At 37.6% G+C, this 23,864-nt stretch overlaps 8 protein-coding genes across 8 annotated transcripts; 5 read left to right on the top strand and 3 right to left on the bottom strand. All coding sequences in view use genetic code 12, as the record gives it.

Moving 5' to 3' along the window:
* Positions 1-209: 209 nt before the first annotated feature.
* On the top strand, positions 210-2,648 carry NUP82 (Nucleoporin nup82; the record flags this gene model as incomplete). The annotated part of the gene is made up of 1 exon (XM_001524116.2): positions 210-2,648. The coding sequence occupies one exon, from the start codon at positions 210-212 to the stop codon at positions 2,646-2,648; it is 2,439 nt and encodes an 812-aa protein (XP_001524166.2).
* Positions 2,649-3,401: 753 nt separating this feature from the next.
* On the top strand, positions 3,402-4,406 carry SNF4 (AMP-activated serine/threonine-protein kinase regulatory subunit; the record flags this gene model as incomplete). The annotated part of the gene is made up of 1 exon (XM_001524117.1): positions 3,402-4,406. The coding sequence occupies one exon, from the start codon at positions 3,402-3,404 to the stop codon at positions 4,404-4,406; it is 1,005 nt and encodes a 334-aa protein (XP_001524167.1).
* A 1,047-nt stretch (positions 4,407-5,453) lies between these two features.
* Positions 5,454-7,697, top strand: OPT8 (OPT super; the record flags this gene model as incomplete). The annotated part of the gene is made up of 1 exon (XM_001524118.1): positions 5,454-7,697. One exon carries the CDS (start codon positions 5,454-5,456, stop codon positions 7,695-7,697), a length of 2,244 nt encoding a protein of 747 aa, XP_001524168.1.
* Positions 7,698-7,892: 195 nt separating this feature from the next.
* Positions 7,893-10,094, bottom strand: PBP2 (PAB1 binding protein; the record flags this gene model as incomplete). Its single annotated transcript, XM_001524119.2, has 1 exon — positions 7,893-10,094. One exon carries the CDS (start codon positions 10,092-10,094, stop codon positions 7,893-7,895), a length of 2,202 nt encoding a protein of 733 aa, XP_001524169.2.
* A 2,879-nt stretch (positions 10,095-12,973) lies between these two features.
* On the top strand, positions 12,974-15,055 carry PVL30_005726 (uncharacterized protein; the record flags this gene model as incomplete). The annotated part of the gene is made up of 1 exon (XM_001524121.1): positions 12,974-15,055. One exon carries the CDS (start codon positions 12,974-12,976, stop codon positions 15,053-15,055), a length of 2,082 nt encoding a protein of 693 aa, XP_001524171.2.
* Positions 15,056-15,892: 837 nt separating this feature from the next.
* MDL2 (ATP-binding cassette permease mdl2) lies at positions 15,893-18,001 on the top strand (the record flags this gene model as incomplete). The annotated part of the gene is made up of 2 exons (XM_061119740.1): positions 15,893-15,897; positions 15,940-18,001. 2 exons carry the CDS (start codon positions 15,893-15,895, stop codon positions 17,999-18,001), a joined length of 2,067 nt encoding a protein of 688 aa, XP_060975723.1.
* Positions 18,002-18,316: 315 nt separating this feature from the next.
* On the bottom strand, positions 18,317-18,505 carry PVL30_005728 (uncharacterized protein; the record flags this gene model as incomplete). Its single annotated transcript, XM_061119741.1, has 1 exon — positions 18,317-18,505. One exon carries the CDS (start codon positions 18,503-18,505, stop codon positions 18,317-18,319), a length of 189 nt encoding a protein of 62 aa, XP_060975724.1.
* Positions 18,506-19,345: 840 nt separating this feature from the next.
* Positions 19,346-22,477, bottom strand: POL5 (DNA-directed DNA polymerase; the record flags this gene model as incomplete). The annotated part of the gene is made up of 1 exon (XM_001524123.2): positions 19,346-22,477. One exon carries the CDS (start codon positions 22,475-22,477, stop codon positions 19,346-19,348), a length of 3,132 nt encoding a protein of 1,043 aa, XP_001524173.2.
* Positions 22,478-23,864: the final 1,387 nt, after the last annotated feature.

The following is a 23,864-nucleotide window of genomic DNA, read 5'->3' on the forward strand; positions in this document are numbered from 1 at the left end:
CAAGAATTAGTAAAATGGGTGTGAAGAGAGAATGAGGAGCTTACAATATTTAGCCAAAGGAAGTGCGCGTAAAATTACAATTGGAGAAATTTACAACTTACATCAAGGAGAAATGTTAAGGAACCAACATCTCTAAATACCATTCCATCAACATCAACATCAAGATTGAAAAGAAAAAAAATAGAGAGAGAGAAAGAAAAGGACAGAAAATGAGCAAAGACCTTGGTTCCCAGATCACTAACCAATCGATCTTTCAAAATCACTTCTCACGAATTACAGGTACCAGCAGCAGCAGCAGCAGCAGCAGCACCACCACCACCACCAAAGAGGAACTGACTAATTTATCCAAAAACAAGTTGATCTGTAAAAACAATAGTGAACTTTATTTTGCAGTTGACAATTTGGTCAGATGCTGTACTATAAACCCTACAACAAAAAATTATAAGCTCCTCAAGACCCAAAGTGCTGCTTTTGAAATCCAGGAGCTTGTGATTAATGAATCTGAAACGTTTCTTGCACTTGTCAGTGCTTCTTCATGCATCGATATTATTGCTTTACCCTCGAAACTAAACACCAATTTTGATTCTGAACAAAATGCAGGCTCCAATTCTGTATTTATTGATGCATCTACATATAGAGTCGAAGTGCCAGGGACTGTGAAGCAGGCCATTTGGCAGCCCATAGTTGCCAATGACTCAATGTTGGTTGTTTTAAATGATCGTTCAGAGATTTTTGGATTCGATATTTTCAAATCTACAAAAGTTCCGCAAGTTTACGTGAAAAGCGATGGAAATAAAGATGTTATCAACTCTATTGCATTTGGTTCCAAGTGTAAGATAAGCGACGGTTTAAAAGTATATGCAAGTACAAATGATAAGATTCTTGCAATGAATTTTTTCACAACAGATACTCAAATTGCCGTTTCGAAAGAGGCAGTTGACCAAGCAATTGCTGACTCGAAGACTGTGATTGAATTGATTAAAGAAAACTTTGGCTCTGATGAGAATTTGTCTAATTTACAATTGCTTCGTCTGGCATATGAACAACATGCTATTTACGAAAACATGCAATATCAGTTGCTGCGCAATTACAAGGAAATGAGGGGAGTTTACACCAGCAATCCGTATGAATTATTCAAAGTCAACTTGAATTTGAGTTTGAGAGAAGAAGTAAAAATAAAGTATGATCCAATAATCGTGGCGAATCAAGGTGCTAATCAGATCATTTCATTTGGCGACAATGACCTGGTGTCACTTTTTGCATTGATTAACAAAGATGTAATCTCATACTACATTAGTCTTTTGGACAGCACTTTTATCAACTACAATGAGCCAGCAGATGCAAAGTATGTAAAACCCAAAAAGGGATTTGGCTTTGTCGATACTTTTGAGAAGGTCAATGCAGAGGTTGAATTTTGCAAAAATGAATTGAATGTTTTGGAATTTTTACAATCGGAGAAATTGCCGGTAAACGGGGAGGTTCAAGAGGAAACAGCACCAAGCTCAAAATCATCAACATCTTCTACTTCTACTACTTCTTCATCTTCATCATCTTCTTTACAGAAGATTACAAATACTGACGACAAATTTGTGGCCATCATCAATTCCGATATGGTGATTGCCGACTGTTCTTCATGGGTTAAGAAATTTGTCAATGGTTTGCAAAATAATGCCAGCGACATTTTGCGTGATGTTAAACCTGCTTATAGTTTACTTTCTCTGGGAAATGACGATATTCAAGGGTTTGCTTTTGTTGACAAATTTTCTCAAGAGGTTGCTGTTGTTGTAAGAGGTGATCAATTGGAGTTGGTTAAATTCACACAAGATCAAGAACCAGAGAAGCAACAAAATTTAGTCACTGGTCTGCAATCGAGTCAAACACACGCGCAAAAGACGCCATCGCTTTTCCAGGAATCGCCATTTGCTGAGCTTGAATCCAGTTTAAAGTCATTTGAATCCCTAGTTAACAGTACAACTTTACAATTGAAATCCAAATCGATGCAAGATTTTGGCTCAAAGCCATCAATGGAGAAATTGCAGGCCATTAGTGAACAATCTTACGAGACAACAAAGCTCTTTTCCGGTGCCACTGCTTACGCAATCAATTTGCAAGCTCGAGTATTATCTCAAGTAAAAAACTTGCAACGTCAACTTGGTTGTTTAAACAGCCTTGAAGAGGTGAAATCACATGAAGATTATAAAGAACAGAACGAGAGGATAGAAAGAATACAAAGGAGACAAGAGACCATAGATGCAAGGATGCAAGCATTACAGGATAAGATTGAGAAACAGTTTAGTCAAAAAATTGACCTTCCATTATCTGTTCAAGAAGGTAAATATTTCAAAGAGATTAATGAACTCAACGCCACTACTCAGGAATTGATTGAAAAGATTGCCGATTATAAACAACAAGTTGACAAAGTAGAGAAAGAAAAAGGTGGGGTTAAAGGAAGTGCAACAAATGCAGAAGGAGAAGGAGAACCAGAAGGAGAACCAGAACCAGAACCAGAACCAGAAGCAGAACACAAAGACTTTCCTTCGTCAGAGACCATATATTTGGAAAATAAACTTCGAAAATTGAGGACATGGTTAAAAATGCAGAGTACCAATATTCAAGACATGATGGAGAGACTTGAAATTGCAACGTGATGATAAAATGATATAATAAAGTGGATAAATACTTTCATCTCTTGAAGAACAAAATAGATATTCAACAGTTTTCTTTTTTTTTTCTTTCTTTTCTTCCTTTTTAAAAAAAAATAAAGGAATGTAAATGTCTGTGAAAATTAAAGGATAAATCTTGAATCCTTCCATCTTCTCTAATAACTACAAATTTTTTTTTCTTTAGTTTCCTCCTCCTTTTCTCTATTCTACTTTAAATCTACCACAGTTTCACTTTCCAACTGTAAATACATTTTTGCGATAACTATTGTATTGGATACATTTGAGATATCTTGAGAGTGAATATGTGAGTGGGTGAACGAGAGAGAGAGAGAGAGAGACACACACACACACACACATAGAACAAACAAACCAAAAAAAAAGTCAATCAGCAAAATGCTAGACAAGGTAAAAACATAAATTAAAAAATTCGGGCAAGAAAAAAAAAAGAAAGAGGGAAAAAAAAAACCCACTATTCAAGTAAGAGACACACAAAAATGCTCACCATATCGGTGGAGGACAAGGTCAACTAAAAATAAGCACAACAATTAAAACAAGTGAAAGAAACGTAATTAAAATAGAGACCAAAAGAACAATACAACAAATACATTCCTCAATACTATTAACACTACAACTAACACCAGCACCAGCACCAGCACCAGCACTATTAGTACAGCTATTAGCATTTCCCATCTATTCACTCAACCCTAAAGACTTACATCAAAACAGGAGTTGCTCGTTATGACTGAGATAAGACCTTCTGCTACAAACCCCAACGATTATATTCTTAGCTTGTCTGATTCCCAGATTGATCACGATCAGAAGATTGGGATAAAGGCTATTAGATTGTTCTTACAAAGCAAAACTTCCTATGATGTCCTACCTGTGAGTTACAGATTAATTGTGCTAGATACCTCATTATTGGTAAAGAAATCACTCAACATCTTACTTCAAAACAACATCGTATCGGCCCCATTATGGAATAACCAGACTTCGCGATTTGCTGGACTTTTAACTTCAAGTGATTTTATCAATGTTATTCAATACTATTTTCAATTCCCCGAGAAATTCGAGCTTGTTGACCAGCTAACCCTAAATGGATTAAGAGATATTGAAAAGGCTATTGGTGTTGATCAGATTGAAACTGCTTCGATTCATCCATTCAAGTCTCTTTACGAAGCCTGTGTTAAGATGCTAGAGTCAAAGGCTAGAAGAATCCCTTTACTAGATACCAATGAAAACGAGGCAAGAGACATCGTTGTTAGTGTTTTGACACAATACCGTATCCTCAAGTTTGTCGCATTAAACTGTAAAGAAACCAAGATGCTCTTGAAGCCCATCAAGAACACAGAGCTCATAAGAGATAAACATATTAGTACGTGTACTATGGAGACACCAGTTATCGAGGTGATCCATTTGCTCACTTCAAATTCAGTCTCATCGATCCCAATTGTTGATGCTGAGGGTAAGTTGATGAATGTTTATGAGGCAGTTGATGTTTTGGCATTGGTGAAAGGCGGTATGTACAACGATTTGGATCTTTCTGTTGGCGAAGCATTATTACGAAGAGCCGAGGATTTCGAAGGTGTGCACACTTGTACCTTGAATGATAGATTAAGTACGATTATGGACACGATTCGAAAATCGAGACTTCATAGATTGTTTGTCGTTGATGATGAGGGAAAGTTGATTAATGTGATAACTTTGAGTGACATTCTCAATTACATTTTGTTTGGAGAAGATTAGGATAAAAGAGTATAGCGAATGTGAAATAGACTCAGCATTAATTGCTACTTGTATCCGTAAACTTTTTTTTTTGGAAAAAAGCAAAAGTGAAAACAAAAGTGAAAGTGAAAGTGAAAGTGAAAGTAAAAGTAACAGTAAAAACCAACAAATTAATCATATAACAAACTGAAAACATGAAGAAAAAAAAGTGCACACAATGTTTTGTTTATAATCACCTCTGTTTATCTAAAAGCAACGTTGTTCTACTTGACTTCCCCCTTTTCCTCGCCTTCGTCCGCTGCCACATTGCGCCATCATGTTTTCATTTTCATTCTAATGTTCTCTTCAGTTCTTTTTTTGCTTTTAAAGCATCCTTCTGAACTTGCCCAAACTCAGATCCTGCGTAGGTGTTTATTACTACGAATAATGTGGTTATCTACTAAACAAAATGTAATTCACTTCGACTTAAACATCACGTGACTGAATCTCTATCTTACTACGGATATTTAAGCTCAATGCGGAAAGCGTAAGAGAAAATGCATTTGTGTGCGTGAAAATAGAACAAAGAAAAAAAGAATAGAGAGTGAGAGCGAGAGTAAATGTAAGCGGGAAAGGAAAAATCAAGAAGCATTACTAATTCGTTATCATTGCTTTTTAGTGCAACAATTCCTGATTGCAAATGACTCTTTGAAAATTTCATGACATTAACAAGCATATTCATTTTCTTTATTTTCATTAGCAAATGATAAAAAACAGGATAAAGTATAGCTAAATTTACATTTTTTCATTTATTTATATATCTAAATCAAACCTTTTTCAAATCAGATACATCTGATTTTTTTAAAAAAGGCACGGAAACGAAAGGAAAGGAAAGGAGATTCACAATTGTTCAATAGCATTAAGAGCATACAAGAACCAATCAAGTGAAAAGCATCGAAATTGTTTAATACCCCATTGATCCTTTATATCTCCTTCTAAACAGCTCAGGCTCCAATCGATCTATACACACAGTTCTTTTTTTTTTTTTATTCTTTTTCTTTTTATTTTTTTCGTTTTTGCAGAACGATTATGACGTCGATATCAGAGGAGACAGAGTTTTCCAACATTGAACGCAAGCCCGATTACCTCGAAAAGCTAAAAATACCGCAATTCACTTTGCGAGCCACTATTGTTGGTTTATTGATTGGTTCGGTTATACTCATATCCAACTTCCAATTTGGATTGCAAACAGGATGGGTCTCGATGATGTCGTTGCCTGCTGCATTATTGGGGTTTGCAATTTTCAAACTAACACCAATGTCGGAAAGTTTTTCAGATGTGGAGAATGTTTACGTGCAAAGTATAGCGGTGGCAGTCGGTACAGGACCACTATGCTATGGCCTAATTGGTATTATTCCAGCGATTGAGAAATTCTTGACTCCTGAAGAATCTGGACTAGGACGTTCTTTGAAATTTTCAACGGGGGAATTGATAATTTGGTCGATGGGGTTGGGGTTGTTTGGTGTATTCTTTGCAGTGCCGTTGCGTAAGCAAGTGGTTGTAAAGGAGAAACTACCATTTCCATCGGGTAGTGCAACTGCAACATTGATTTCTGTGCTTCATGGAACAGAAATATACGAAGACGAAAGTGACGAAGAAAAAAATGATGATGACGATGATGATGATGATAAAAATGATGATCGTGAAAACGGGAAAAATAATAATCAACGTGATAGCTTATTTGATGAGGCTCGGGTTCCTGAGATTGAACGTCAAACCTCTTTAACGCAGCTTCTCGACAAGACAGATTATAGAGGCAACATGTTGTCGCTCATTATTACATTTTCAGTTTCCGCAGTATACACGCTCGCATCTTATTTCATACCAATGCTCAAAAAGTTGCCCATCTTTGGTAGCTGGGCCTCGAAAAATTATGACTGGGATTTCCAACCGTCGCCAGCATATATTGGACAAGGTATCATAATGGGTCTTCCCACAGTTTCATACATGTTATTTGGTGCTATATTGGGGTGGGCAATATTGGCTCCTTTGGCGAAATATCAAGGATGGGCTCCGGGCGATATAAATGACTGGATTAATGGTGGACAAGGCTGGATACTTTGGTCGAGTTTGAGTATGATGGTTGCAGACTCACTTGTATCGTTTATTGTCCTTAGTGTTAAGTCATGCATATCCTTAGTCAATGACGTAAAAAAGAGGCGTTCTTCATCTTATGCACATACTTTGGAGTTGCAACAATCGCTTTTGGTCAATGATGAATCTATTAGCCAGAGCTCGAACCAGACGAGCATTAGCAATGCTAGCTTCAATGATCACTCCAACTATAACTCCAACTCCAACTCCAACTCCAACACCAACTTTAACGCTCACGCTAATGTCAGTAATGAAAATGACGGTGGATCAGATACCATATATGTAGAACGAAACCCGATACAAAAGGCTATTGAAGTTCCTGCCGAATTTCTCATCTCAAACAAGTTTGCAGCTATTGGAACAGCACTTTCTACTGTTCTTTGTGTTGTGACATTGAAAATGATTTTTGGCGACTTGATCCCCATATACGCTTCGTTGACTGCAATCATATTGGCAATGCTTTTTAGTGTTTTGGCTACCAGAACACTTGGTGTTTCCGATATAAACCCCGTTAGTGGCATAGGAAAACTTTCGCAATTGATATTTGCATTTATAATCCCTGCTAATCACCCTGCCAAGATCTTGATCAATTTAATCTCTGGTGGTGTAGCAGAAGCAGGAGCACAACAAGCTGGTGATTTGATGCAAGACTTGAAAACCGGACACATGATTGGTGCTTCGCCTAAAGCACAGTTTTTGGCTCAGATTATTGGTACAATATACTCTGTATTTTTGAGTTCAATCATGTACAAAGTCTACATGTCGGTATATACGATTCCAAATGACACTTTCCGTATACCAACAGCTGTCATATGGATTGATTGTGCACGATTGGTAACAGGAGATGGTCTTCCACCTAGAGCTATGGAGTTTTCTATAATATTTGCAGTCATTTTTGGATTAATCTCTTTGGTGAAGAATACGGTGCCTACAACTTCTAAATTCCACAAGCATTTAGTTTGGTTACCCAACGGGGTAGCTGTTGGTATCGGCATATACAACACACCCAATTTCACTCTAGCTAGATTTATCGGTGGTCTTATTGCTCATTTTTGGCACATGTTGAGTGATAGAGGAAGGATTGGAATGATTATATTCAGCAGTGGTTTGGTCTTGGGAGAAGGATTACTAAGCGGTTTCACTATGTTGTTGACGAGTCTCAATGTGCCTCATTTTTAGTTCCTTTAAACTTTATTATAGATTTTAAATAGAATTCTTTTATATTTATTTTGGTATTTGGACTTTTATTTATAGAGTTTACAGATACAAATTATACAAAAAACATACAAGAAGCATACAAAAAGCATACATTCCTTTTAACATACGTAAAGAAATAGAATAGAATAAAAGAAGAAAGCAATGATCATCTTTTTCTTATCTAGAGTTTCTCTCTCTATCAGCGTTGATTCTTTGATTGATCAAATAGATTGCCTTGTCAAAGGATTCCAAACTACCAGTCAAAGTGAGTCTTCTGATATTTGTCAAGCCTCTTCCTCCCAACATGATGGATTGGCCCTTATCAGGTTCAATTCTAACGTATGTACATCCACTGTTTTCACGAATGTGTTTGATATTATTACCACCTCTTCCTATAACAGAACCAATCAGAGAGTTGGCAACATAAACATCCTGATTGTACTTGTCACCTGCCAGCAGCGGAGGATGGATGATCACTTCTCCAATGAGGGTGTTGTTGAATTCGTCAGTGTAGGGCTGTGGATTCATTCCACCTCCAGATGACATAGCGCCAGGAATTGCGGCTGCAGCTGCTGGAGGTGCTTGTTGCGGAGGCAATCCACCATAAGGCTGTTGAGGTTGAACTGCTGGCTGGAACATCGAAGAAAAATCATATGGCAGTTGCAGCAGTTGAGGCTGGTGCAGCAGCAGCTGCTGCTGTTGTTGATGTTGTTGATGCGGTGGTGGTGGTCTCTGATATTGATCAAACCTGTTTTGGAACATAGGGTTCATGCCATACTGTGACAGTCCCGATGGAGGTTGCTGATGGTAACGTGGAGGACGTTGGTGTTGGTGCAGGTCATTTGCATGGCCACCTTCTGGTCTGTAATTAGCTGGATTGTACAATATAACCTTGTGTTTTTTTAATACATCCTGATGATCGTTTAATAGCAACGAAAGGTAGTATACTGCAATGTGGATTGCATCACCCACACCACTAACACTCAAGACTCTGTCCGTAGAATATGGCAATGGTTGTTCGGCAGCTTTCAATTTTGCAGCGGAGTTTTCTTCAATTTCACGAAACTTGGAACCTTGTTTACCAATCAAAAATCCAATTAAAGCATGTGGAATGAGTAGCTTTAAAGTGTATTGTTGACTATTTATGTTGGCTGGTTCATCTTCAGGTTCGCTTAAAATCGTTCTTACAATTAAGCCGTAAGCTCTTGCAATGTTTTCAGGTGTACCCCTAACAGTAACAATACGTTCTGGAACATCGCGAATGTTTTCACTAACTTGAATACGCACATTCGCCTTTTCTCTAAGATGGTTTATTTTGCTTCCTTGTTTTCCAACAATTGTGCTGGCCTCTTTAACAGGACAGATTATCCTAACAGAAATGAATGAGGCGTCATCTTCAACATGAAAAGGTTTTGACGAAGAGGACAGCGATCTATAATCAGAATTTGATCCCGACGCACGCGTAGGTGCAGCCGGAAGTTGAGCAGAAGCTACTGAGCCAAATGAGTCTCTGGAGTCTCTAAAGTCTCTTGAACCTCTTGAATCTCTAGAGTCTCTAGAATCTCTAGGGTGTTTAAAATCTTTAGGAGCACTTGGGACATTAGGAACATTTGGAACATTAGGAACATCAGATTCGCCAGAATGGCCAGAAAGACCAGAGTCACCAGAGTTACCAGATGCACCAGAGTTATCAGAGGCACCGGAGGCAGAACTTTTCTGTTCAGGAGCAGAAGCAGGGGTTGGGGCGAGATCAGACAATAAGGCAGCTTGTTGCAAGATTTGTTGTACAGTTTGAGCCTGGCCAAATGCAGGCTTCTCAGATGTAGAAGTATTGGTATCTTTCGAATCCTCTTCCTCGTTCTTAGAGACAGAATCAGAGCTAGATTGTTCTTTAGATTGTTCTTTAGATTCATTGTCTTCAATGTCCTCATTTTTTCCACCTTCAGAGGAAGAAACCGGTTCTGATTCATCCTTGACAATATCCGTTGCCTCGTCGCCTTGATCAGTTTGCTCGTTCTCAGCATCAACATCAACATCAACATCAACATCAACATCAGCTTGGGCTTCGGCTTCAGCTTCGGTTTCGGCTTCGGTTTTACCAATATTTTCTTCATTTGCTGTATCTTCCGTATCTTCTGCATTTGCTGCAGCATTTGAGTCTACAGCAGAGTCAATCAGAATTCCAATAGTTGGCGCAGTATGTTTCTTGTCTTCTTCTTCACCTTGCAAATCGAGTTCTTCAGGATTGAAAGCTACTCTTTTCGTCTGTTTCACAGGAATACCATCACCATTGATCGAACCCTCGATACTTTCAGAATCTTCGTTTTTACGTTTTAAAACGTTATTAGAACCATCATTGGGTGGCGAAACGTCAGACATAATGAGATTATAATACTAAAGATTGCTAGGGGGAGGGGGGATGGAAAAGGGCAATGGGAAAGGACAAAAGCTGAGATGTAAAAGTAATAAAATACTAGCTTTTCAATATCAGACACGTTATAAAAAGATATTGAAAAAAAAAGCAATTTCAGATGAAGAGTCCTCGGAGATATTTAATAGAAAATTAAAAATATATCAGTTGTGAGTTGAGTGATCAGAAAACGAAGAATAAACAAAAAAAAAAATAGATTGTGATTCCAAAGGTTGTTTGATTATTTGATGGGAGGTTTTAAATACCAATTGGTGGGAATGTTTTGAGTTCAAAATTTTTTTTGCTCATTCTATTTTTTTTTTTTTTTTTCTTTCTCATTTGTTTTTTTTTGGCTGTGGACATCATGTTCATTCGAAGGCCAAACTCTTTGTTCTTTTGTTGAGAATCTCGTTTATAATATCGCTACCATATGAGCTAACATAATTGTACTTACAAACTTGGCTTTTTGGAAAAGAAATAGAAGAAAGAATAGGTTTGTTACATCTCATTTATTATCAAAAGTATGGTGAATAATGTTTAAAGCGTATACATCAAATTATAGGACTTACAACTTATCTGTTTTTATCTTTTTATTTTTTTTCCTTTTTTTTCGTTCCTGAATGATAAAATAAACCATTAAATTTTGTTGTAAAGGGAGGAAAGAAATAAGCGATTAAATTAGAAGTATGATAAAAGCAATATTTTGCCTGATTTTTAATATTCTAAAACATTCTATTTCGTCGAAGGAGTTTCCACTCGGGGTGTGATACACTGTTTGTTTACATTTTTTACATTGTTGCAGAGAGTTTACTGCCATTTGTAATTTCTAATGTGATTGTATATTTCCATACATTCTATACATAAATCAGCTATAATCTTTGCTTTACAATATGAAATAGCAAGGTGAAAATTGTTAATCTTGTGTGGAATATGAGTGTTGATTTTTGAATATTCTTTAGGTCGAGGAGGACGTTTTGGACAAAAACAAAGCTTGCATTAGTAAACTCACGTGGCTACAACAAAGCTTAACTTCCACCAAATTTTTTAAATACAAGATTCCTAGATAATCATTTAGTCTTATATTTTTACTTTTTGATGTTTAACCTTTTCCTGCCTTTCCATTCCTTCCTTCCTTTTTCTTTCTTTCTTTCTTTCTCTCTCTCTCTCTCTCTCTCTCGATCATCACCATCATACTAATACTTAAAAACAATAAGTATAATAACAATAATAGTAAAAAACTCCCAAAAACTATAAGGGAAAAAAGCTCATTAATCATTTACTATTTAACTGATATTGTACCCGCCTTTCCTTTTCTTTTGCTTCCTGATATAAAGCATCTTTCTTGACATCGACCCTGCCCAAGAATGCTTGTTTATCCAAGTACCCAGCCTTGTTATGCTTCTTTAATTCATCTCCAATTTTTCGTTTATCCACAAAACTTGCCCAATCCAAGCGAGATTTCTCCAACGTTGAAAGTTTCATTTTCTTATTGCTGCTGATTTGTATGAATTTATCGATCAAAGAAGGTCTTTTCAACTTTATTCGTAATTCTACCTTTTCCTTTGTAAACGGATCCTCTCGTATTACTTTCACCTGTGACCTGCGTTTGCGGGTACCATTTTCATTATACTCATCAACATCACCACCAACACCATCATTACCAGCAGTGGAAGTGGATGTGATTGAACTTACTGAATCCAAGTAAGCTTTTGCTTCCTCGGAATCTCTATCAACAAGTTTTGTTTCTGTAACCAATTTCCCAGCAAAAGTATAATTTACTTGTATTTTGATTTGCTTTGGCTCTTTTGAAATATCGTTTCCTTCAAAATTCTCTTTTATCAGCTTAGTATTTGCTGCATTCTTTGATATTTTCCCTTCTTTCTCTTCTGTTCCATCCTCGGAAGCGATGGCTAAGTCTCCCGTGTTTTTGTTCTCTTTCAATTCTGAAAAAATTGCATCAACATCTATAACACTATTATCTTTTACCAACCCTCGCAGGTCAGTTTCAAAGCTTCCAATGAATTTTGATTCCTTTTGTTTCTTCTCATTTAGTCGTTGTGCCCTAGTCTTTACAAGTGATATATTGGACTCGATTTTAGAGTAATCAGGTATTTTCAGACTCTCATCGTCGCTCGAGTCATCATCATCATCATCTTCTTCTTCTTCATCTTCGTGGTCACCGTCTCTTCCGCCCTGTACAAGCTTCTCGTCCTTCTTTGTGGGATCATAATCATCGTCATCTTCATCGTCTTCATCGTCTTCATCGTCTTCATCTTCATCTTTTTCATTTTCTTCTTTTTCATTTACCACGCCCTTTTCTTCTCTCACTTTGAAACCATTTGTCTGTTCATTCTCCTCTTTACCACCACTTGTATTCTTCTTTTGATATTGTGCTATACCCATGACTACTTGATTATCCAAATAAGTTAATCAAACTGTATTATTCTGGATTAATGTTTTCCGGTTTTTGATGCCATTCAACCAGACGGCGCCGCACTCACAAGGTGGTACAAAGAACCAGAAAAATCTCGTGCCGTCGCGGAATTGTAAAATTTTTAATAGTACTCTTGTTTTCAGGTTATTTTTTTTTTTTGGGCAGTTTTTGGGTCCACACCGAGTAAATAGAGCCATTTACGCATGTGGGGAGAGAGAAATAGAGAGAAAGAGAGAGAGCAAAAAAAAAGAGGGGGCGAGACTGCTAGAACATACTATAAATTACACCAACTCTCCGCTAATACTCTACTAAAGTCAAACTAAAAGGAAGAAATATATATACATTCATATATTTATCTATCTATATACATATATATTATCACCAAAACAGGTCAATTTCATCTCAGTAAAAACAATGTCCGAAGCCTTATTCTATGCTGACTCCGAAAGTCCAATTGTGCTTCTCTCGGCAAAAAAGCATTTCGATCAATTATCAACGCCGGAGTTGAAAAGCTATGCACACTACTTATCCAAAGCTTCACTCGAAGGTTCAAAAGCCGTTCTTAGGTCTGTTTCACCAGAGAGTGAGCCAATTTATGACTTGATAATGGGAATTCACAAATCTCTTGGCGAACCAAAATCCAATGAAGAGTATTTCGACGCAATCACCACTTTATCAAAGCAAGAAGTCTTGCAATACTTGGAATACGCATCTCAATTCTTGGGCAACATGGGTAACTACAAGTCCTTTGGTGATAGAAAATTTATCCCTAGGCTTGCTTCAGACAAGTTTGAATCTTTGGTCAAGGGATTGAATGACACAAAGTTGGATCAATTGTTTCAGCTGGTTGCAGACGCAATTTACAACACTAGTAAAGGGTTACTTGGGTACCCTGAAAAGGGGCTCGAGTCAAACTACTACCCACTTCGCGATGACCAAGATAGTAAGGAGGAAGAGGTGATTACTAAAGCGGAAATTGACTCTGTTAACAAAGCTCTTACCGAAGCAGGTATAATGCCTGAAAATACTAGAGTAGTGAAGGAAAAAAACGGGAACTTTACTGTTCTAGTTGCTTCAGCAAATTCTGACAATATTTACAAGGACCTCGATTTAAAGACTGATACTGGGCTGGCAATTGGCTTCCAATTTGGTGACCACGCTCAAGAGTTTAAGAAAATTGTTGAGAACCTTGAACACGCCTTGAAATATGTAAGTAATGAAACACAAGACAAGTTGTTGAGATATTACATCGAGTCCTTCAAGACTGGTGATATGAGTGCACACAAAAAGTCGCAAATTGAATGGGTCAAGGATTTGAAGCCCGAAGTCGAGTCCAACATTGGATTTATTGAAACGTATAGAGACCCCTCGGGTGTTAGGGGTGAATGGGAAGGTTTGGTTGCAATGGTGAACCATGAGCGAACTGCTAAATTTTCCAAGCTTGTTGAGAATGCTCGCCAATTCATTGCTCAATTGCCATGGGATGCAGTTTATGAGAAGGACAAGTTCACTCCACCAGATTTTACTTCGTTAGAAGTCTTGACATTTGCTGGATCGGGTGTGCCAGCAGGTATCAATATTCCAAACTATGATGACGTGAGGTTGAACTATGGGTTCAAAAATGTGAGCCTTGGAAATGTTCTCTCGGCCAACCCTAAGAATCCGAAAAAGGAAGAAGTCATCACATTTGTCGAGGACCAAGCACTATTCAAAAGATGGAGGGATGACGCTTTTGAAGTGCAAGTTGGCTTACATGAATTGTTGGGACACGGTACCGGTAAATTGTTGCAGGAAACTGAACCGGGAAAATTCAATTTCGATAGACTGGATTCTCGAATCAAGACATGGTATGAGCCTAATCAGACATGGGGTGGATTATTTGGAGCAATTGCTGGTTCTTATGAAGAGTGCCGTGCTGAATTGGTTGCTTTGTATTTGATTCTCAAGAATCCAAAGGAAGTGTTGCCAATCTTTGGTATCACCACTGAGACAGATCAAAAGGAAGTTTGTTACATTGCAAGCTTGTTAATGATACGTGCAGGATTGCTTGGATTGGAGTTTTGGGACCCAAACGCAAAGAAATGGGGCCAACCACACATGCAAGGTAGATTTGCCATCATGCGACAATTACACCAGGCTGGCGTTTTTGAATTTGTGCATTCCAAGCCAGATTTCTCCGATTTAAAGATTGTCATTGATGAGGCAAAGCTTTCTGATGGCACTGCAGTTGACGCTTTGGGCGACTTCTTGGGCCAGTTGCACGTTTTCAAGTGCTCTGGAAACAGAGATGCTGGTGTTTCATATTATGTCGAAAAAAGTGATGTTGGAGAAGAGTATGCCAAATATAGGGATATTGTGATTAAGGAAAAGAGACCTAGAAAACAATTGATTCAAGCCAATACTGTTTTGAAAGATGACGGATCTATCGAGTTGATTGAGTACGAGGAAAGTGAAGCAGGTATGATCCAAAGTTATTACGATAGAAACCTCAGATAAACATTAGTCTGTTTATCTGGTAATCTTTTGTTTTTTACTTTTTTTTTTTTTTTACTTTTTTTTTTCTATTAATTTCAAAGTTTTTATTGTAAGACTCTCAAGAGGTTAGTACATCTCATCAAGGAATACATATTGCATTTCCCTAATTTTTTATGTCTTTTTTTCATGGATCGAAATCTGCTCTTCAAATATTTATCATTTTTGGCCCTAGCTCAAAGTTTAAATAATGCCGAAAGCGCAGCATTAAACTCCCCTCGACCGAGAAGTTAATATTTGAAATGAAAAACGAAAAACGAAAAACGAAAAAACCGAAAAACTACATAAATCTATATTGCATAGTGCTTCCCAGGAACGCAATTTTTCGCGACGTACTAATTTCACCACTGTCACCACTACGAACGATAATTTACTTTTCTTTTCATAAATTAAGTATTCAAAGAAAATCCATTTTAGAAATATAAAAAGAAAATAGTAATGTTTAGAAGTTGCCGCTTGCTTGGGCGACTTGCGTTAGAGCCGAGCTTATCGCGTCAAGCAACATTTCGAATACTACTGCAACACTGCAGTCTGCCGAGTGCAAGTTTAATTTCTAAACGGTTCCGATCTGGAATTGGATCAAAATTTGGATCTACATGTTTGGATAAGCAATTTTCATTTCCAAATTCTGAAAAATGCATCATAAACAAAAGAAACTACTCATCACAACCACTGCCAGAACCACTGTCGCAGAAACAGCCACTGCTGCAACCGCTGCTGCAACCGCTGCTGCCAAATCTGTCGCAAGTAGCCGAGGATGTTCGCCAAAGTTTATCTGATAACCAATCGATTCGAGCGCACATGGAGTTGGCGAAACTAATGAAAAATGATATCAAAAAAGAAGAGAGAAAAGAGTCATCCAAGTTGACAAAGAAGAGCTTTCGCGAAAACATCAAAACAATAGGACGGATAATGAGACTAGGCAAGCTGGACTGGAAGTTGTTTCTTTTGGCTGTTGGATTTATTGTGTGTGCTGTTTTATACCCCACAACGGCTGTAAGGCTAGTAGGAGCTATACTTGATTCGTTCAATCTGGGGGTCAAAGACGAAGATGGCAACTTGATAGTCTGGGGCTTTAAACTTTCAACCATATTTGGGTTGATGGTTCCATTTATGTGTCTTAGTGCTACATGTTTCTGGGCAAGAAACTGGGTATTAAAGCTCTTGGGTGAAAGATTGGTTGCTAGGCTCAGGGCCAATGTAATGAAAAGCATGTTGCGTCATGATAACAGATTCTATGATAATGACAAGAATAAAGTTGGAGATCTCATCAGTAGACTTTCGAGTGATGCATATGTCGTGAGCAAGTCGATTACAGGCAGCTTACCCGATGGGTTAAAGAATTTGCTTCTTGGAGTAGTGAGTTCATACATGATGTATTCGATTAATCCGCTTTTGTTTGGAGTGATGCTTTTGATTTCACCACCAATAACTTTTGGTTCAGTCATTTATGGAGAAAAGATTCGAAAATTATCCACAAAGTTGCAAAATGCCACAGCAGGATTGACCAAAGTAAGCGAAGAGACATTGAATTCAATCAAGTTGGTTCAAGCATTTACTGGAGAAAGGAAGGAATTGGACAAGTACAGCGAAAGACTCCGTCAAGTGGTGACGGTTGCCAAGCAAGAAGCATTGGCACAATCGAACTATTCGGTGAGCATCTATACCTTGTACCATGTAGGTTACTTGTCATGTGTTGCCGTTGGTGTATGGCTTATGACCCATGGCCACATGAGCGCAGGAGATGTCGTTGCCTTTACTATGTACCTGGAGTTTTTCAACCTGGCATTGTACAGTTTGACAAATACTTACCTTGAACTCATGAAAGGTGCCGGAGCCGGTGTCAAACTATTCAATTTGCTTGATTACAAGAGTGATGTTCACCCAATAAAGGGTGAAAAGGCAAGAAGCCTTCCCAATGAAGTTGAGTTCCGCCATGTTACGTTTAGTTACCCAACGCGTCCAAAAGATAAAGTGTTTGATGACTGCAGCTTTGTTGTTAAAGGCTCGTCCAGTACCTGTTTTGTTGCTCCTTCTGGTGCTGGTAAGTCGACAGTTGCGTCATTGCTATTGAGATCGTATAATATTCAACTGGGTGAGATTCTTATTGGAGGCAAAAACATCAAGGATTTGCAAGTCAGAGATTTAAGAAGATACATCATTGGTATTGTGCAGCAAGAGCCTGTCTTGTTGAGTGGTACCATATTGGAAAATATCGTTTATGGGCTTACACCACAACAAATCGCCGGCCTCACAATGGATGATGTCATTGAAGTAAGTAAACAAGCAAATTGCCACGACTTTATTGAAATGTTCCCCAACAAGTACGACACCATCATTGGCAGTCGCGGTGCATCCTTATCAGGAGGACAGAAGCAGAGGATAGCCATTGCGCGTGCACTAATCAAGAAACCCCACATATTGATCTTGGATGAGGCAACTTCGGCCTTGGACTCGAAGTCTGAAGCCCTTATAAACGAGACCTTGAGGGATTTGACCTCGCAAGGAAAAATGACAATCATCTCGATTGCACACAGACTATCCACGATTTCCAAGTCAGAATATGTGATTGTTTTGGGCAAGCACGGCCAAGTAGTAGAGGAAGGAAGATTTGTACAACTTTTCAGTAATCCTAATAGTGAATTAACCAAATTGTTGGACGAATCAACCAATAAGCAAGAGCAGGATGGTATAGATGAGGATGAAGTTGAAAAGATTGAGCAAGCAGACCGTGAAGCTGAAGAGATTGAGAAATTGCAGCAGGAGTATGGTCAGCTTCAGCAATTAAAAGAATTAATCGACTCTTTACCAGAAGAACTTAGAGATCAACTTATCCAAGAACTCACACTAGATGCAGCAAAAAAAGTGCAGCACTTGGATTCTGCATTGGATGAGGACTTGAAACGATAATTACTTGATTAATTTTGATTTTTTCTATAATAGACATGTATTTATTTATTGAGTAATAGACACTTGATTATTTTAATTTTTCATTCCTCCATTTCATTTTTTTTTAATTCTATTCCCTTTTTAACTCCTCTTCTTCGATTTTGTAGTTTATTAAACTTAACAAATTTTCTTTCCTTGAAACGTATTTCTATTTTGAACCATCAAGGTTCATTTATGAATAAAACCAATGAAACAAAAACAACAAAACAAAAACAAGAACGAACTAAGGGAAAACCAATGAATTTATGAAAAATAAAAAAAAAATGTTCTTTTCCTCTATGTGTCAATAGCTTTCAATTCTTTAACTTCGCTTTGTTTTCCGTCTTCGATCTTAACAAATCTAAGATCAGTAACACCTCTTTTCTCAGCAGCGGTCTTGACTTCTGCCTTCAAAGCGTTTCTCACAGTTTGAGCGGAGATGGCTAATTGCTTGAGCAATGAAATTCCTGCCTGTTTTGCTGCCATTGTGTGTGTATATGTGTGTGTGTGTGTATTTGTGTAGATTGGTATTGATGTTGTTGACAGAAAGGTTATATTTTTTAAAACGATTATAGCTCTTGCTTGCCAGAGTTGGCCTTTTTTTTCGTGGTAGTTACTGTGAAAATGAAAATCTCGGTAAATGGTCGCTGCAGGAAATATCATTGGACATGTTTTGGTAAATTTACACTACCAGCGGTTGCACAAGATGATGCATGGCGAGAAATATGTGGAAGCCATGGGGTAGTATCAACTACTCTTCATAAAAGAGAGCTTATAAAGTAATTGAAGAATGGAGCAATTGAATGGACTTCCTTTCCGGTCTTTTTTGTTTTCTAATTCCATTAAGAAAAAAGTGAGTGTATTTAAGAGTTAGTTGATCATAATACAGTTATTTTCTAATTGAGTTTATCATTGCAGAGCGCTTAGTTAGATAAAATTGGCAATTACCAAAACTTTTTTTGCAGCGAAATAGTCCAAATCAATGTGCACACTGAAAATCAAACTTTTAATACTTAGCATACAAAGTGAGCGAAACAGTATCCAAAATTTCACAAAGAAAATGTTAATCAAGGTAAGCTCAAGAGTTGATAAATTTTGTAGTAAGCTAATTACCTTAACATCTTCTCCTCTTCTCTTCTTCTATTCTACTTTTCAAATTTTAGTTTGCAAGAGACCAATTTTTGATTTGAAGCAAAATAAGATTAAGTATACAACGTTACACAGTTTTATTGTTCAATAAGAATAGAAAAGAGATCTCTATAAATCACGTGAGCTACTTTACTTTCCTCTCTCTTTTCTCTATAGTTTTTTTTTTTCGAATTCTATTTACTGTTTGTTCTTCTTTTTACTACTGATCCAGTTAACAAAATCAAAGAAGAGAGAAGGCTGAATTCTGCTTTCCGGATCCAAAGTCCATTTCTTTAACGATTGTGAGTAAATATCTGCTACTGCATCGATATAATTTGGATCCAAGGCAACAAGGTTTTTGGACAAGATAATACAACTTTGATTAATTCCTGAGATCACTGACTGGTTGGATGATTTGGTTGTGCTTGCTTGGAGCTGCAATTTCTCAATTAAGCTGATGATTTTTTGAGAGAATTCCGCAATATCATCGACTTGATCGGGATTTATTTTTGTCTTACTGATTCTGTTCTTCAAAAGTTTATGAGCTTTGACACCCAAATTCTTATCCAATGTTAAATTCATGAGGGTAATTATTGGCTCAATAAATGTGAGATTGTATTGTGAGTTGGGATTCTTTCTGCAAAACACTTCCAAAAGGTCAAGCACTCTGTTTTTGAAGAAAACCATGAGCTTTTTCGCTTCCATAACTTCGATTTTCCGCTTGTTACCAGTTGTAACGTTGTTGAGTATATCTTGCCTCTCTTTAAAGATTTTTGAAAGTTGATCGTCCATTGCCATCATTTCGTCATCATTCATCGAGTCACTTTCATAATCATCGTTGGATGAGTCGGAGTCTGAAAGCTCATCAAACTTTACTTCTCCTGACTCTGCCGTAGGGATACCTAAAGCCTTGGCAAGTTTCAAATTTGTCTCTTTGTCTAGCTCAGTCATTGTTGAGTTTGCGTTGTTTTCGTCTTCGGAATCTTCTTCTTCTTCTTCTTCTGAATCGTCCTCCTCGTCATCGGCATTACCATCCTTCAGCAGATCTGAATCGCCTTCTCCCTCGTCATCTTCACTTTCCTCTTCATCACTGCCTTCTGCAACGTGCTCGTTTTCATTTTCAAATAAAAGCTTTTGTCCTTCTTTATTTTCCTTTGCAATCAAAACATCGAGCAACAACTGGAAAGACGCATCATTGATTCTCAACTTCCCTTGTGCATCTTCACCACACAAATAGTTTTCCCAAATAATCATTGAAAGCCTTTTCAACAAATTCACTTGACGCGAAATGAAACTAAGCAAAATCTCAGTCATAACAACAGCTGGATCAATCTCGTTATCTGGTTCAACTTCGGCTACCAAAACAAATTGTTTTTCAAACACTAATTTCAACTCGTTGATGATTTGAACAATCTCTTCGTCTTCTTGATGCAATTGAAGAAAGCACATGGAAAACAAAAGCTCAAACATTTTCAAAGTACCGCCTGCACTTGATTCCCTTTCTTTTTCAAGATCATGCGTGGTTTGAATTAGTGTGATGGTTTCATCTCTCACTTGCAAAAGCTCGTCATCAAATTCAACAAGGCACTTGTGGCTCTTGTCCAATGCAACAATTTGCTGAAAACAAAAGTAAGCCCACAGCTCTTTATCATGAGTTCTCAGAACAACTTCAGCCAAGATGACATTCAATTTCTCTTGTGCCAATTTGCGGATATTTGGAGAGGCGGTTGTTTCAAAAAAGCTCAATTTTACAAGCATTGTGAAAACATCTTCCAAATCATCTCCATGCTGGTTGCGCTTGATTAAATGAACAATTTTGTCAAGACACCATTTAAGCACATTATCGTTTGAATATTTGTCTCCATCTGGAATTGTTGTTTGCTCCCTAAGTGCAATATCAAATTTCTCCAAAAGAGTTGGAAGAAAATTATGGTTTTGTATGTCAAGTATACGGTCAACAGTATTTGACCTAGTAACCAAATCAAAATTCCAACAACCTCCCTTTGACTCGTCCAAAAGACATTTTAAAACTGTGGATGCGATATCTCTGGATTTTATGTTACAGTTTTGAACAATGCTTTGTAATGCTCTTTTGGCACTCTCGTGTAACAATCTAGACTTATGTGATGATTGGTTGATAAGACATCTCATAAAGTTTGGAGTGAACAAAAACGCAACATCCAGTCCTGGTCCTGCTTCCAGTTCCAGGTTCAGTTCCAGGTTAAGTTCCAGGTTCAGTTCTAATGCGTTCATAAATTTCATGAAAATCTCAAAGCCCCAGTATTTGCGCTCGTGAGACGATTTTTCGGCAAAGAGTGTTTCATCAACGACAACTTTATAAAATTCTTTCAAAGTAATCATCTCTGGTTGTGCTTTGTCGTTGCTTGCACTTTTACCTTTACTTTTACTCTTGTTTTTACTCTTTGTGTTGCTTTTCTCAACCTTTTTTCTCTTTCTTTCATTATCAGCATCATGCTCTTCAGTATATTCATCTCCAGAAAGCTTATTTGCAAAGTTTTCAACAATCAAGTCCCATACAAAAGGTAATCTTGAGCTCCAACTGCTCTTTTGCTGTTTCTTTTTCGTATCAAGTTCCTTTCCATCTGTCTCTTCAACAATTACTTCAACATCCTTCAAAACTTTGGCAAGAACAGGCAAGTTGCCCTTTCGCATAGGATCGCCCTCTTTCCAATTGGACTTGCTATTCTTTATTTGTGCAGCAACATCGCTTCTCAACAAAGGATCGATGCTCAAATATATGGCAAGCCCTTCAGTGGACAAATTCAACCCCAAGTCATTTACTTTTTGTAAAATCATCAACAGCAATGAAGCTGCATATCGCTCAGGGAGGTTTCTAATCACTTGGATTAATGAAGCTGTAGCCACTTCACGGATCCAAGATTTGGTATTTGACAATTCCACAAGGACATTGATGAATCGCAGGAGTTCCTCTTCTTTGCTTTGCAAAATAATCTTGCTGTTGAGTAATACCTGCAAGCCAAACAAGCGACCAAACAAAACAGCCCGTTCCTCTTTACCTTTCATATTGCTTTTGACCTGAGTTACCTCAGTTAATCTGTCCAAATACTGGTCAATGGTCAACTGTTTTTGAGAGACAAGCTGGTTAACGACCTCGGTTAGTGCCATACTAAAACCAAGTTTAGCAGTTTGACGAGTGGTGATTAAACCCTTTATCAATCTAGTGAGCGCGTATTCCCATTCCTGCTGGTTATTCTCATTTGTCAACTCTTTGATTAAAGAAGTGGCTGCATGGATGCGCTCATCAACTATCTCAGAGCTGAGTTTAGAAAAGTGATCTCTTGAAACCATTGTAAAGCAAATGATGGTTTTTAATGTAGTTTTAGCTCTAATAAGGTAGTGGTGATGATGGTAGTGGTGGTGGCGGTAGTGGTTTCGGTTTCAAGTTTAATATTAGTTTTAGTAGCAATAGGAATCGTGTTCCTAGTGTTAGTGTAGATTGATTATCTTATATTTCCTTTGTCTTCCTAGTGAAGGTTATGGATTTCTAGAAATGGAATGTATAAAAATTGGTTGAGTCTCGCTCGATGCTCATCAAATGTTTGGCAACCAAACTATACCTCGAAAAGAAGCACAAAATCAGAGCGAGCAAAAAAAAAAATAGAATATATATATATATATTCATACATTCATATATTCATATATATTAAAAATAAAGTTAAGAAAAATAAAATACTTGATCCTGTTCTCTTCTTTCCCCACGAAACCCGAAATTATCTAGACCCTTCACACAAAAAAAGCTATTTATTCCATACATTTGCCCACTTTAGATTTTTACTATCTTTTGATTAGCTTCTCCACCAGTTTGTACCAATCTTTATCTTAAAATGTCCTCGATATCATCTGCTCCGCAACAGCAGTTCTCACTACGATACCACAAAGCTAGCATATCCTACATCCTACCAATTTCTTCGCGGTACATTTACTCAGCGGATCAATCGGGACTAGTGATCAAATGGGACTTGCAAATTAGGAGACCCAAATTACAATGGCAGGCACACAAGGATTCAATACTCACTATACTTCAATGGCATCAATATATAGTTACACATTCTAGAGACTCGACTATCAAAGTATGGTTAGAGGATATTTTACAATTTGAAATGCCTGTGAATGCATTGAATTATACAAACATTGTGCTATATCGGGATAACTATTTAATCACGCCGGCAACCTTGGATTCAAATAACGTGGATGTGTACAAACTCAAGCAACATCCTATAGAAGTAAGCAGAGTTATTGCTAACATTAGCATTTTTGAGCTTGTCAACAAGACGAGAACCAACATGCATGCAAATAAGGCTGGTGATGGTGTTGATGTTAATGTCAAGTACGCAGATGAGTTTGCAATTGATGATAAGGACAATATGCAGGGACGTCAGGATTTTGGAATTATCATGAAAATGTTGGTGATTGATATGACAATATACATTGGGTTCGAGTCTGGTGATATTGTTGGTCTCCATTTGGAAGTTCCCGAGAGTAAGTTAACACGAGGTTCAAACTCCACGCTGTTGATCAATAGAGAGCCGCGACTAAAGCTTGAATATCAAAACACTCTGCTTGTGCCAAACCCGGTTATCTCATTAGCAAATTTGAATGGACTATTGGTTTCGGGTTCCACTGGAACTAAAGTTGTTATACATAGTGACCCAACAAGAACTGTCAAGTTCCATCT

Source organism: Lodderomyces elongisporus, chromosome 8 (genome assembly GCF_030384665.1).
Source record: "Lodderomyces elongisporus chromosome 8, complete sequence".
In the NCBI taxonomy this organism is placed as follows: domain Eukaryota; kingdom Fungi; phylum Ascomycota; class Pichiomycetes; order Serinales; family Debaryomycetaceae; genus Lodderomyces; species Lodderomyces elongisporus.